Source organism: Bos taurus, chromosome 20 (genome assembly GCF_002263795.3).
Source record: "Bos taurus isolate L1 Dominette 01449 registration number 42190680 breed Hereford chromosome 20, ARS-UCD2.0, whole genome shotgun sequence".
NCBI classification, from domain to species: domain Eukaryota; kingdom Metazoa; phylum Chordata; class Mammalia; order Artiodactyla; family Bovidae; genus Bos; species Bos taurus.
This window is the reverse complement of record NC_037347.1, coordinates 28,296,368-28,309,464: the sequence shown is the minus strand read 5'-3', so window position 1 is coordinate 28,309,464 and position 13,097 is coordinate 28,296,368. Positions and strand designations below refer to the sequence as shown.

The following is a 13,097-nucleotide window of genomic DNA, read 5'->3' as shown; positions in this document are numbered from 1 at the left end:
TGATGCCTTTGTGCTGCTCCTTTTTGTTACTGTATAACACCTTGGATGTGTTTCTATGATTGGATTGTTCTTTTTATGTATTGTCTCCTCCACTACTACTCTGTATGCCTCTTGAGACTGGGCACTACATAGGTCACCAGTATAGTGCTTGGCAGATAAGTAGGAATGAATGAAATGCCAATTTTATAACTGCTTGCTGGATATTTCCCTCCCCTCCAAAGTCGACTAATTTTCAGATCATTACGTACAAAGTGGAGCCTGTTATTGCTAAATCCCCTATCTGCTTTCACAACTTCCTCCATCTCTGCTCACGTCATACATCAAGGAGACTTGGAACCTGAGCTGTAGCTTTCAGTTTCTTTTTCCTTGCTTGCTAGTCATCGGTTCCCAAGTACATCTTTTCACGAGTTTCCATGTGTATCGTAAACTCCCTGCAGTACACCAGAAGATTGCTAGTTATTTTCCATGCTTCTGCTTTCTTCATTGCTCCTAACCTATTTTTTTATACTGCCAGATTATAAAAAACATTATTACATTAGTGGTACCTGTTCAATGTACAGACACTGAAATCAAAAGCAAGTTGAAAGAGAGACAGTCACCCATCATAGTCCCACCTTAGAGTTAACAACAGTTAATAAGATCATACAATTTATACCACATTATTTTTCCAAAAGGAGAGTTTGATTATTCCTTGTTCATGAAGGCTAATAGTTATTAACAAAACAAAACAAAAAAATTGGCATTCTGCAACATGGTACCCATCTGACTTGACTTCAATTATCCATATAAACCACTCATTGAATAAAATTATTTTCCAAGCCATTTCTGAAAAAACTTGCAACTGTTGTTCCCATTCACCATGCCTTTGCTCAGTCAGTACTAGTGCTTGGCCTTCTCACCAGTTCAGCCTTTAATCAACCTTTCCAGGCGTAACTATGTGGTCTTTTCCATGGGGCCTTTCCCGGCGTCCCAGTCAGACAGGATATCTGTCTTTACTGTGACTTCTGCTTGCCCTTTCTTTGTTCACCCAGGCTGCCTTGTCCTCCAGTTAACTGCATAACTCTATTATCTCCCCTAGTAAAATGCAAATTCTGTCTGTGTTTGGGAATCTCATGTCTTGTGCAGAAAGACTTAATACATATTGAATGAAAGCAGTGACAAAAGACTGAATGTTCTAACTTAATCAAGAGATTTCTACATGGGCTGTGAAGTAGACAATGCACTTACAGCATCAGATTTCTTACAGGAACTTTGGAGACGTGCTGAATGTCATTCAGTTCACAGTGAATTTCTCCTCCCTGCAGCTAATGAAAAGCAGTACTACCATTTCTGGATTCCAGATTTAGGAAATCAGAAAACACATGTATGTGTACCAGTCTTAAAACTGTCCCAAAGCTGCTATGAGCTTCCCAAGTGGCGCCAGTGGTAAAGAATCCTGCCAATGCAGTGAGAGACCCAGATTTGATCTCTGGGTCAGGAAGATCATCTGGAGAAGGAAATGGCAACCCATCCCGGTATCCTTGCGTGGAGAATCCCACACACAGAGGAGCCTGGCTGGGTATAGTCCATGGCGTCACCAAGAGTTGCCCACACTTGAGCAACCAACACTTCCACACTTTTTATATCACTAATAACATAAGTAATTTTTGTCTTCTTGCAGATAATTTCATATTTCCTTCTTCAGAAACCCCCACTCAAGTGTATCACTTCCCTGTTGATATCATTCTTGCTCTATTTCTTTTTAAAATTTTGTTGCTTTCTAGATGTAGGTAAACTGCAACATGTTTAACGTAAAACAACAGTTTTACATTAACAACTTAGTAATAATAATAACTGAAAATAGTCTATATGCTATATTATAGTAAACGCTGTAATGCCACTAGTAATTCAAGTATCTAAGCCCTGCTGGTTGACTAACTCAAATGGTAGTTGGGTTTTCCTTTATTATTATATATGCTTCATAGTTTCAGACACCCAAATGCCTTTGATCAATTTTATCCTTCAGCCCTCAACTGTTGTATTTCCTATGGGCTTCACAGACAATGGAAAAATAAGCATTTTTCCTGATACTTTCAGCTCAATTTCTCATTCTTGCTCTCTGTTCTTTTCTCCCTTATGTTCTTTCTCTAAATTATTATAGTTTATTTAAAGAATGTGAGTCTCACCTACTCTCTGTAACGTCAAAGGCTTTTTGAGTGTCAGTGAATGTGTATTTGGGTACAGAGAACCCTTCCATCTGAATGGAAAATAGAGTGAGGGGAGAGAGATGGGGCATGACTGGAGAGGAAATTTATGTTTGGATTAGGAAGGACTCTAGAGTGAATGGCAGTGACGTTGGATCTTGTTTTACAAGTAAAGCAATGGCCATTTGCATCACTTTAGCAGGGCAGAGAATAGTCTTGTAGGAGGGATGGTGCGGATAAGTGTAGAGCTAGAAAAACTAGTTACCATGTTTAGTAGAATCGTCTAGATCAGCGTTTCTCACTACAAAAAGAAATGTATTTGACATTGGGACCAGGGAAAGAACAATCTTGGTTGGTACTTACTGCCCTTCTCTATTCTAATTTCATTGAAAAATGCTAGCCTGCACAGTCTAAATTAATTTCAGAGCCTGCTAACTGTATACAACGTGCAATTTGAAAATCACTCATTAGACGAATAGTGTGTATGTGTGTGTGTGTGTGTGTGTGTGTGTGCACACTCAGTCGTGTCCTACTGTGTGACCTCATGGACCGTAGCCCACTGGGCTCCTCTGTCCGTGGAACTTACCAGGCCCAGAATACTGGAGTGGGTTGCCATTTCCTACCCCAGGGGATCTTCCCAACCCAGGGATCAAACCCAAGTCTCTTGCATCTCCTGCACTGGCAATCGAATTCTTTACCATTAGATTTGTTTACCAGTGAAAGCCTAAATGAAGTTGATGGTGTCAGATTGAGAGAAGTTGCAAGTGAGAATAAGTAGGAAACTGGAAGTGAGATAACCAGATGATTTATTAGATTTGGGCACATGGCATAACCAAGAATAACTGGTTTTCCTGTTATTCCTGATAGATGGTAGTACTTCAAGTTTAAAGACTGACAGAATAGAAAAGAGCAGTCGGTTTTGAATTAATAAATTAAATTTCAGTTTTAAATACACCACCTCTGTGATTTCTGTAGGAAGTGTATAGTTAGGGCAAGATGTAAGGATTGGAGATACAGTTTTAGGAATCGGCAAGTGGCTGATAGTAACAACAGTGGGAGAGACTAAAGACTATGTTCTTTCTTTGCATATCGTGAAAAGAAAGAACACAGAGGAGTGAATTGTGAATAAAACCAGCATTGAAATGGGAGGTTAGGGAAGAAAATGCAATGAAGGAGACTGAGAATTAATTATCAAAGGGCCAACTAAGGAGGGAAGAGATGATACAGCTTCACGAAAAAGCCATCAACTGTATCCCATGCTGCGGACATAGTGGATATAGTCTTCTGGTTGCCATGCGCAACCGTTGTCAGTATTTTTCAGGATAGTAGTAGGACCTGAGGGAGAAGGCAATGGCACCCCACTCCAGTACTTTTGCCTGGAAAATCCCATGGACGGAGGAGCCTGGTAGGCTGCAGTCCATGGGGTCGCGAAGAGTCGGACAGGACTGAGCGACTTCCCTTTCACTTTTCACTTTCATGCATTGGAGAAGGAAATGGCAACCCACTCCAGTGTTCTTGCCTGGAGAATCCCAGGGACGGGGGAGCCTGGTGGGCTGCCGTCTATGGGGTCGCATAGAGTCGGACACGACTGAAGCAACTTAGCAGTAGGACCTGAAGAATAATTGCAGTGGGTTAAGGAGAAAATGGAAATTATGACGTATTACAGACAAATTTTAATCAACATCCACTTTAAATTAAAAAGAAGAGAGATGTAGGCTGCTGCTGGGATATCTATAAAGATGAGAATATTTTACTCAACATTGTGTCCAAAGCACAGGGGACACAGTAGGTGTGTTGACTATACCCAAAGTATCATAGACATAATCTCCTATGAGGAAATTTAGGCTGGAGTTACACGGTGGACTGGGACCTGAAATTGGAAAGTCATCAAGAACAAAACAATTCTAGGACCTGCCATTCTTCCCACTTCTCTCAAAGCAATATGGTTTTCTTTGTGTCTGCTTTATACTCTTTTTGTCAATCTCTTTAAAAAGTTTTCCATAATCTGTATCCTAGAGGAGCTAGCTCAGTTGGTTTGGTAAAGCACCATTATCTTCTTTGGGCTGAGCCTGCAAGCCAGGTTGCTTCCCCAGCCTTGCTCAGAATTATGGATGGCTCAACCTACTCTTGATCCAGTGAGTAGCCAGAATTTATATAAAAACAAGGCTAACATATTTTACTTGTCCAATAAGATATATTTCTATACAGTTTGCTTCAAAACACCTGATTAGATCTGGATAATTCTAAAGTGTTTTGCTTTACACATTCTCTAGTTTGTAACAGAGGCTTCTCAGGTGGCACTACTGGTAAAGAACCCACCTACCAATGCAGGAGACATAAAGAGTTGCAGGTTCAACCACTGGGTCAGGAAGATCCCCTGGGGGAGGGCATGGCAACCCACTCCGGTATTCTTGCCTGGAGAATCCCATGGACAGAGGAACCTAGTGGGCTATGGTCCATAGGGTCGTAAAAAGTCGGACATGATAGAATATTGTTTGATCTCCTGAGAAAATATTTACAACTGGGCTTTGTACCATATATCCTATTCTTTTTTCACAATAATGTTTCACCACTGAATGCCTTATGTATACATATGTGTATGTGTGTATTTGCACAGTAAGAATTAACCAAGTAGGCAACCTTGGGCCATTTCTTAGGAGTTTTTTTAAAAAAGTGCTAATCTCTCAGTTGTGTCTGACTCTTTGCAACCCCATGGACTGTAGCCTGCCAGGCTCCTCTGTCCACGGGGTTCTCCAGGCAAGAATACTGGAGTGAGTAGCCATTTCCTTCAGGGGATCTTCCCAACCCAGGGCTCAAACCTGGGTCTCCTGCTTTAAAGGCAGATTCTTTACCATCTAAGCTACCAAGGAAGCCCCCTTAGGAGTTTAAACTTGATACAAATGCAGTTATCACTGGGTTTTTAAGCAGTTGATTATATAAAGACCTAACTTCTCATTGTTATATGTCATTTATTTTGTTTTTCTGTATTGTACCATTTCAGGAGAATTTTAGGTTTGGTGGGAAAAAGACAGTGGCACACATTAATCTCTGAGACTCTGTGCTTACACCCCTGGTTATCTATTTTGAAGTAATTACCACTTCTCTAAAGCTTCTGTCTTGAAGTCGTTTTTATGAAGTAAAATTAATTCATTACTTATTCTACTCTGAATATTATCATGGAAGTTTAAAAATTCATTCCTGGGAAATTCTTATTGCCCAAGTAAGTTTATTTGAGGAAATGAATTATCATCTAAAATGTAATTATTTCTTTCTAAAGGACTTAGTAATCGCAGTCTTTTAATGTATTTTCACTTCTATTACTTAGCTAAACTTGGCAGACTTGCTTTCTTATGTGTAGTACCAGCATAAATAAGAATAGGGTTTTAATTTAGTTGGACTAAATACAGCAACCAGTGATAAGGGGAAAAAAAAAAAAAAATACAGCACTGATTACAACCGAATAGTAATTAAAAGGCAAGAATCCTGCAGGAGCAATGGTGGAAGGTAAGGTGATTTTTCTGAGAGTGTTACTGATCAGAAAATAAAGAAATAATTGAAGTAGTAATGGAGCAAAGAAGTCAAGAAACCAAGGAACATAAAACTGAAGTCAGTATGTTCTTTCTCAGCAGGCTTCAAATAACAACTGCTGAGGGAAGTGTTCACAGGGCCAAAGACACTGGCATGCTTCCTCCATTCAAGCAATGCTTTATGGGGGGTTAAAATTTAAAATGAAGGGGCAAATCAGGGCATGATGTGGAATAATCATGTGTTTAGTGATGTGACCTTTTCTGCATTTAGTAATGTGATCATGTTATTAAATATAACTGAGAATTGTCCTTCTGTTGATTCCTTTGGACAGTACTTTAGGTATCAGAGATCATTTCTAAGCTGTCTTAAGTGCTCTCAAAATGTTCTTGAATGTTTCATCTTTTTGAATGTTTGATGTTTTTGTGTTTTAGCTATGAAGATGGCCAAGTGGGAGACGCAAATATTAACACGCAAGAAGGAGGCATTCACAAAGAGATCCTTCGAGTAATTGGTAATCAAACTGCTACTGGTTAGAGGACCACCATTTAATTCACATGATTTGAAAGCCTTCCTCGGGTTCAAAGCTGGATTTTGAACTGAAGAAGATGATAAAATAATTTATTGTTATTATAAACAAAATTAATCCTTTGAATACTGATTTTTTTCTTAGTATTTCTAAGTATATCATTAAATACCTAAAATGGTATATAATTTATCAATTGTAGGGTTATGGAATCTAGTAATAAAATTACACAGCACTTAAACTGAAGTTTGGGTTCCTCACACAATAAACAGATTGAAAAAACAGTTTTGTGCTGATATTTTTATATTAAACTCTCTAATTGGAAATTTAATATTATATACCGACATCTTAGGGTACCAAAAGAGAATTGAAAGCATTTTATAATGGCGTCTAAATCTGTAAGAGACTTTGCAAAAAGTATAATGTTTGCCCATTCTGATGTGCTATATAATTAGCAGTATGAAAGTTCGAATGTTTTGGGGAAGGATGTTTCCTAATCTGTTATTTTTCCTTATATGAAAACAATTAGGTCTTTAGATGCAGTGCTTTGCCTAAAAGTATGTAATATACGTATCTATAGATTCATGCATCAAATGTCTGATTGTGCATATATGTGTGCATCTACACATATATGTATTTTAACAACAAAGATGGCATAGCTCCACAGTTCTGTTCTCATTCAATGGAAAGAAAATAATATTCAGTAAGAAAATGATATTCTCTCTGGACATAAAGCAAGATATGAGCCAAATTCATCACCATTCATTCACTGAAAATATTTGCAAACAAATTTTCTATTTGTTTAAAGAATTTTCCCTTCAGTTAAACTCTTTATAATGTTATAATGTTGTAATCTGGGGTATGTAGACACCCCTGGTGGACTAAATCTGTATTTGAATGATCATATGTTTAAAAGAAAGACCTTGAATTTAACCAAACAGTATATATATTTTTATTTCCTACAATGGAATGTTTTTTACATTTATTTATACCACACCAGCCTTTTTATATTTTTTCATTTAAGATCTGTGCTTAGTTTGTTTTTCATGTTGAGAAAGAAGACAAACTTTGAAATTTCTTTTATATTAAAAGAATATGAATACGTTTACAGAGAACAGTAACACCAGCTCTCAGCATTCTCTTTTCGAGTCATGTGCTCATCAAAATTGTTTCTGTTTCTTTGGATCCTGAGTTCTTATTCATTACAAGTTTTAATTGACAGTGTTTATTTTCCTGCATGATGTTTTTGGAATAAGGCCATTCATGAGAGCAGTTTAATTAGCAAGTCTGCCACTCCATTCAAACCCTGAATCAAGGCTCATATCTGACTCTATTTAAAAAGAAAAAATTTTAAATGTACACTCATTTGCAAGTGTAATATTATAAATTCTGTGCTTATTTTCCTTTGGTATAAAAGGTGAGAACAAAGGTCATCCGCATTGTTAAAGGTTGCCATCTAGGAAGCATTTCTTAATCATTTGTTTTCTTATATTGTAAATAATTGATATGCCACTTATTTCTGCAAAAATAGACTTGAAGTGGTTGGGATATTCATCATTGTGATAGGATCCACTTAAAATATTGATCTGTTTTGACTTGTGCCTCTGAACTCAAGGCCAGACTGAAGGATAATATTGGTATGGCAGGGCCAAGGTACAGTATCTTATTCAGTCTTCTGTGACCAGATATTTGAAGACTTTACGTGGGACAAGAGGACTGCTTGCTGCTTTCTGCCATGACTCCCATAGTCTCCCAAGTCCCTTTACTGTGTTTTAAAAAGTAACAAAAGTAAAAAAATTACTTCTTCAAAATAATTTTGTGGAACATTCATATATATGACATAAATATAAAGCTGTAATAGCAGGATTTGGAAATTGAAATCCTGAAACCGCATATGTTTGGCCACTAGGACCACTGAGGCACCTCCAAAAACTCTCTGTAGTACCTCCAAGCATAATTTAAAAACCACCAATCCAGTAAGGGTTTATTTAACAGTTGAGTGATCAGTAAGGAGTGTTGTGTTAGAAGCTGAACTGGAAAGGGAGCTTGGAGGACTCAAGGGAGACTATTTAGAGGAGATAAAACTTCATAATACAAACTTCTACTATCAACTTAAGCATGAAAGTAGATTCAGCTAACAGAGCAAGGGAAGTAATTGATAGCTTTAATGCCTACTAAATTATTACAGATAATAGACATCTTTTATGATAATGTCTTCTAATGATAATCAATTGAATGATTTTGCAAGGCAGACTGACAGATTTTAATTTTTTTTGAAAAACTGTCAGAGCCTTTTTAAGCCAATATTCTAAAAGTAAATATTTAAATCAGTATTCTAAAATCCAGTCTTTTAATTGGACTTTTGATGTTGGGAATACTATAGTATACTGATGCTTATCTTTATTTCTACAGAATCTAATTTCAATACCTGTTAGTAGATGAATATCGTGCTTTCAAAATCCAAACAGGTCCTTTAAATTTAGAAGTTTAAACATTATTATCACGCCTTGATTCAGTCACTTCTTTTAAGAAATTATCTTTTGACTTATTTGATGATTCCAAATATGTGATATTGTGTTGTTCTTCTATAATCACTTGAAGTCTGTTCACTGATGCTTTGTAATAGTTACATTATTGATGTAGCCATTACTGCTTAATATTAACTCACTGAGCAAAAGCAATCATTTATTTTCATTCTTAAAGTAGGGGAAGAAGAGCCTTAATTTATTAGTTCTACTTTTTTTCCTGCATTACTGATTTTGTAAACATTTCACTATGAATAATTCATCCTCTGTCATTGTCCAGTGTATTTAAGAAGAGAAGAAAATGATCAAACATTCAAGAAGAGAAAAACAGTAATAATATACTTATAGCCGAGTGCTATAAAATACATTATGGTGAGGTCTTTGATGCCTTAAATTGTATTCTGTTACAATTATTTTTATTTTGTTGCTCAACAAATCTCAGTCAAATATTGGATTTGAAGGTGGTTTTTAAATTTAAATGTAAGAGTATCACCTCCTTAAATTCATTCTCAAATACTATGTGATACAAGAAACTTAGGCAAGCTATTTTAATGCTGTGATATTTCTCATTGAAAAATTTAAGAGTTTAGAAAAGAAATCTCTCAATTATTCTCCCCTCAGCTAAAAGAAAGGAAACTTTTAATATGTAAGTCTATGAGTCTTTATTATCACTGAAAGAATTTTAACAGTACTTTATACTGTAATACCATAATTTGCCTTAGGGCATGGTGTTTTAGAAAATTCTAAGGAAGACTTCATCATCCTTGTTAAAGTTTGAATGACTTCATCAGATAGCGATTTAGTATGTCATGAGGGGACATTCAACTTTAGACTGTCTGCCATCTAAATATATGGATTTCATGGTGGCACTTGAAGCACATTTTAAAAATATGTTATTCTATTGTCCTGCTGAATTCTTCATTATAATACTACCTCAGGACGAATGATAGAATGTCTGTTAAGATCAATTGGGTTTCCAGTATAAGGATCAAATAAAATTTTACAAACAGAAGTGATCAAATAATTAAACAGTCAAGACCATGCTGGATCTTTGTTATCAAGTACCTCTTGACAGTACGGTAATATGGATATTTCAGTCACCTATGATGAATAACATAGTTATCACCCAGTGAGTTATGTGAAGGGGTTTCAATCTGCAAAATTTAAAGATAATTAGTTCCCTTTAATACTGGTTTTCTACATGGGTAAATTTTATGTCCATTTACCTGAAGCTGCAAAAAATTGCCCACTCTTAACAATTAAAGAATTAAAATACCCAACTGCTATACCAGAATGGCAGACTGAATATTCAAGTATTCTAGCATTGAATGCCTGCTAAATTTTTGTCAGATTATAAATTTGATGTATATTATTACCCAGTAAATTTTTCTTGGGAATTTTGTATACACTCTGATGTATTAGGATAAGTTTTTGTAGTTCAAAGGAATTTCAAATAGTTTTTAGACAAAACATATCCATGAGTGTGAAAAAGCTGTGTTGAAGAATAGATTACATTATACATTTACCAGCAAGTCAGTAAAAAATAGTGCTTATTTACATAGTCAACATAATTTAATGTCCTGAAAATAATTTCTTCAATTGCCCAATATTTAATGTATCATTTGAGATTTTAAAAAATACAGCCACTCCTTTATGTAAACATTAAGACATGCCTATGTTTCTTTAACTCTACAGCCTTCTTTACAATAAATTTATTGACTTTTGTGCACAAAATAGTATTGCAACCTGCTATTTAGCCTTTGGTGCCTTAGAGTTACTATAAATATTTAACAATATGTACATAATGTAAATACTGCCAAAAGATCACTAAGGCCAAATATTTTCTCTATTCACTTTTTACTGCACTTGCTTTCTATTGCTACTTAAGCCTCTTTTATTCAGCTTTGTAATAGTTCTAACATTGTAGCCAATGTAAATGTTTACTTTCAATAAATCTGAATTTGTTCAACAAGTATGGTATATGTGGGCACTATTTTGAAAACTCGGTTAGGCCATAGATATTCCTCATGATGAATCTTGCTTCTGGGGACTAGATATTTGAAGTTTTCAACAAACTCTAAAAATGATGTTGCCCTTTTTACTTAAAAATACTTTTAAAATAAGAGCGAATTAAAAAAACACTCTTCTTGCCAATATTCCCCCAACTATTAATAGTTGCGGTAGATTTAATTTGGTCATGTGAATACCATTTTAATTTCAAGTTCCATCAAGAAATACAGAATTCAAACAAAACATTTTTGTACATTATATATGTATATATATATATATATGCTCTATTTATAAACCCACTGGCATGGTATCAACTGGAGCATCTCAAATGAACTGTCCCAACTTCTCTAAGCATTCTGACTTGATTAGTAATTGGAAATTGATTGTTAAAGCACCACTTTTTATAAAATGCACTTCATTAACTGAATAAGATATTAATCCATAAATAAATACTGTTCTCTAAACACTTTAGTAGTAAATATTTGTGAAGAGCTAAGTTTATATTTTCATAATAAATATTTTACTTATGTTACCTTTATAGCTGTGAAACCATAGATAACAGATTTCTGTTTTTTAGGTTTGATTTCAGTCACTCTAGAAATATTTGTTAAGAGTTTGTATCTTGATGGTCAGTATAAGGAACAGAGAGGATTAGATTTTGTGTTGACCTCATGGAGCTTTCAATCTATTTGGAAAATGAAAACACACTTTTGGAAATAATTCATTTATAGCCCAAAGTCAGTGATGCTGAATGGGAACCACCAACAATACAGGCAACGATGGAGGAGATGGCTTGGGAGATCTGTGGGCATGAGGACAATTAATAGTCTGTCTCCTATCTGAGGACAAAATCTTTAAAACAAAGATAGAAGGAAAGCGGGTATAAGACATAAAGTAGGCTTACAGATGAAAGACTTGAGTGAAGCTACACAAGCTCCTAAATACTTTTGTTTGTTGAAATAAAAACTGCAATCCAAATGGCATTTTGATCCTTTAATCCTTTGTTAATAGGACACTTAATCCTTAAATTAGTGTTGATGAGTAGTGTACTACTAATTTCCATTTACTTATTCACCACTTTTTCATAATCTTTCTGTAACAAAGTTACAATGATTTGCTTTTATATCTGCTTTTGCTTTGTTGTAGATAATATGTATATCAAAAAGCACTTAACTGCTTTTGAGTGTTTAGTTTCGGATTGCTCAACCAAATTTTTAATGATTATCTTTTTGACTTCATGGCTCAGTCTTACTGACTGCTGAAGCTGTCATTCTCTCTGACAGGGAATGACATTTCTCCTCATAGGAATGTTGCTGGCAAGAGTGTTGTTCTGCATTCCGGGTTAACTAAGTAAAAGTTATACAGGCCACTTTTTTTGAAAGCCAGTGTTGAGAATTCGCTGAATAGTTGGCCTATATCTCCGTTCCCAACTTCCAGGTCCCTTTTTAAAAATATTTCAAATAGTAGTCATTTGTAACTTGTATCTAAAAAGGCTGAAAATTTCAAAGATACCAAATATGTATACATAGTTTTAAAATCATGTATTCTGGAGTTTCAGATAAGAGTAATTTTTAGTTAGATAAGATTTGCTTTATGTAGCTGTTGATAGTTTAGAAAGCACTTATCTCATTTTTTCATCAACATAACTGTAAAATGTGTTAGCAGATATGTTTATCTTGTGTAGATGAGAACTTAAACACCTTGCCAAAGGGATCCCTAGGCTCCAAACCTAGGATAAGCGTTTCTTAATTTCATCTTTGTGCTCTTTCTAATAAATCATGTTTATTACGGTTGAGGTCCTCACTTGGCAAAATGGATAGCAAATGTAAGAATCATAGCAGATTCCCAGGAAGAGTTAGTAAAGAGTTAAGTCTGGTTGCTTTGAAGAGTTCTGTCAAGGAATTGTTCAGTACAATAACACAGGCTGGGTGGTGTGGTTTTATTCTGGAGAATCTGGAAGGAAAGAAACCTGCACTTGACTGCCATGGAAAAATCATTGTCAACCCTTGTGACCTCATGAAAGTGGAGATTTGGAAGCATGCTGGCAGCTGTATTCAGAAGGATTTCAGAGAAGGCAGAAAGCAAGAAACATTGAATGTCGGTTTTAGTAATACTGACAGGTACAAAAGCTTGTAGATAAGGAACGGAGAAAAAGAATGGGTAGAAGAAATGGAGAGGATTTAGGGAAAAGCAATAAATTAGGAAATAAGCAACTAAATGTGTATGTTAGAGATAACTTGATATAAACTGAGGACAATTTTCCCCTCAACTTTGTATTGGAAATCATTTAAAATTCTCCAAGTCTTTTTAGTATTCAGGAAAGAGAGG

General features: G+C 35.5%; 1 protein-coding gene across 3 annotated transcripts in view; it reads left to right on the top strand.

Annotated features, from left to right (window-relative positions):
• Positions 1-10,732, top strand: part of PARP8 (poly(ADP-ribose) polymerase family member 8) — a 196,852-nt gene extending 186,120 nt beyond the window's left edge. For 2 of the 3 annotated variants that reach the window (XM_005221535.5, XM_005221534.5), the window contains exon 27: positions 6,143-10,732. In XM_005221535.5, coding sequence (XP_005221592.1) covers positions 6,143-6,245 — 103 coding nt within the window. In that variant the 3' untranslated portion in view covers positions 6,246-10,732. The remainder of the gene's footprint in view (positions 1-6,142) is intronic. The other variant, NM_001192298.1, reaches the window with a different exon arrangement.
• The last annotated feature ends 2,365 nt before the right edge of the window (positions 10,733-13,097 follow it).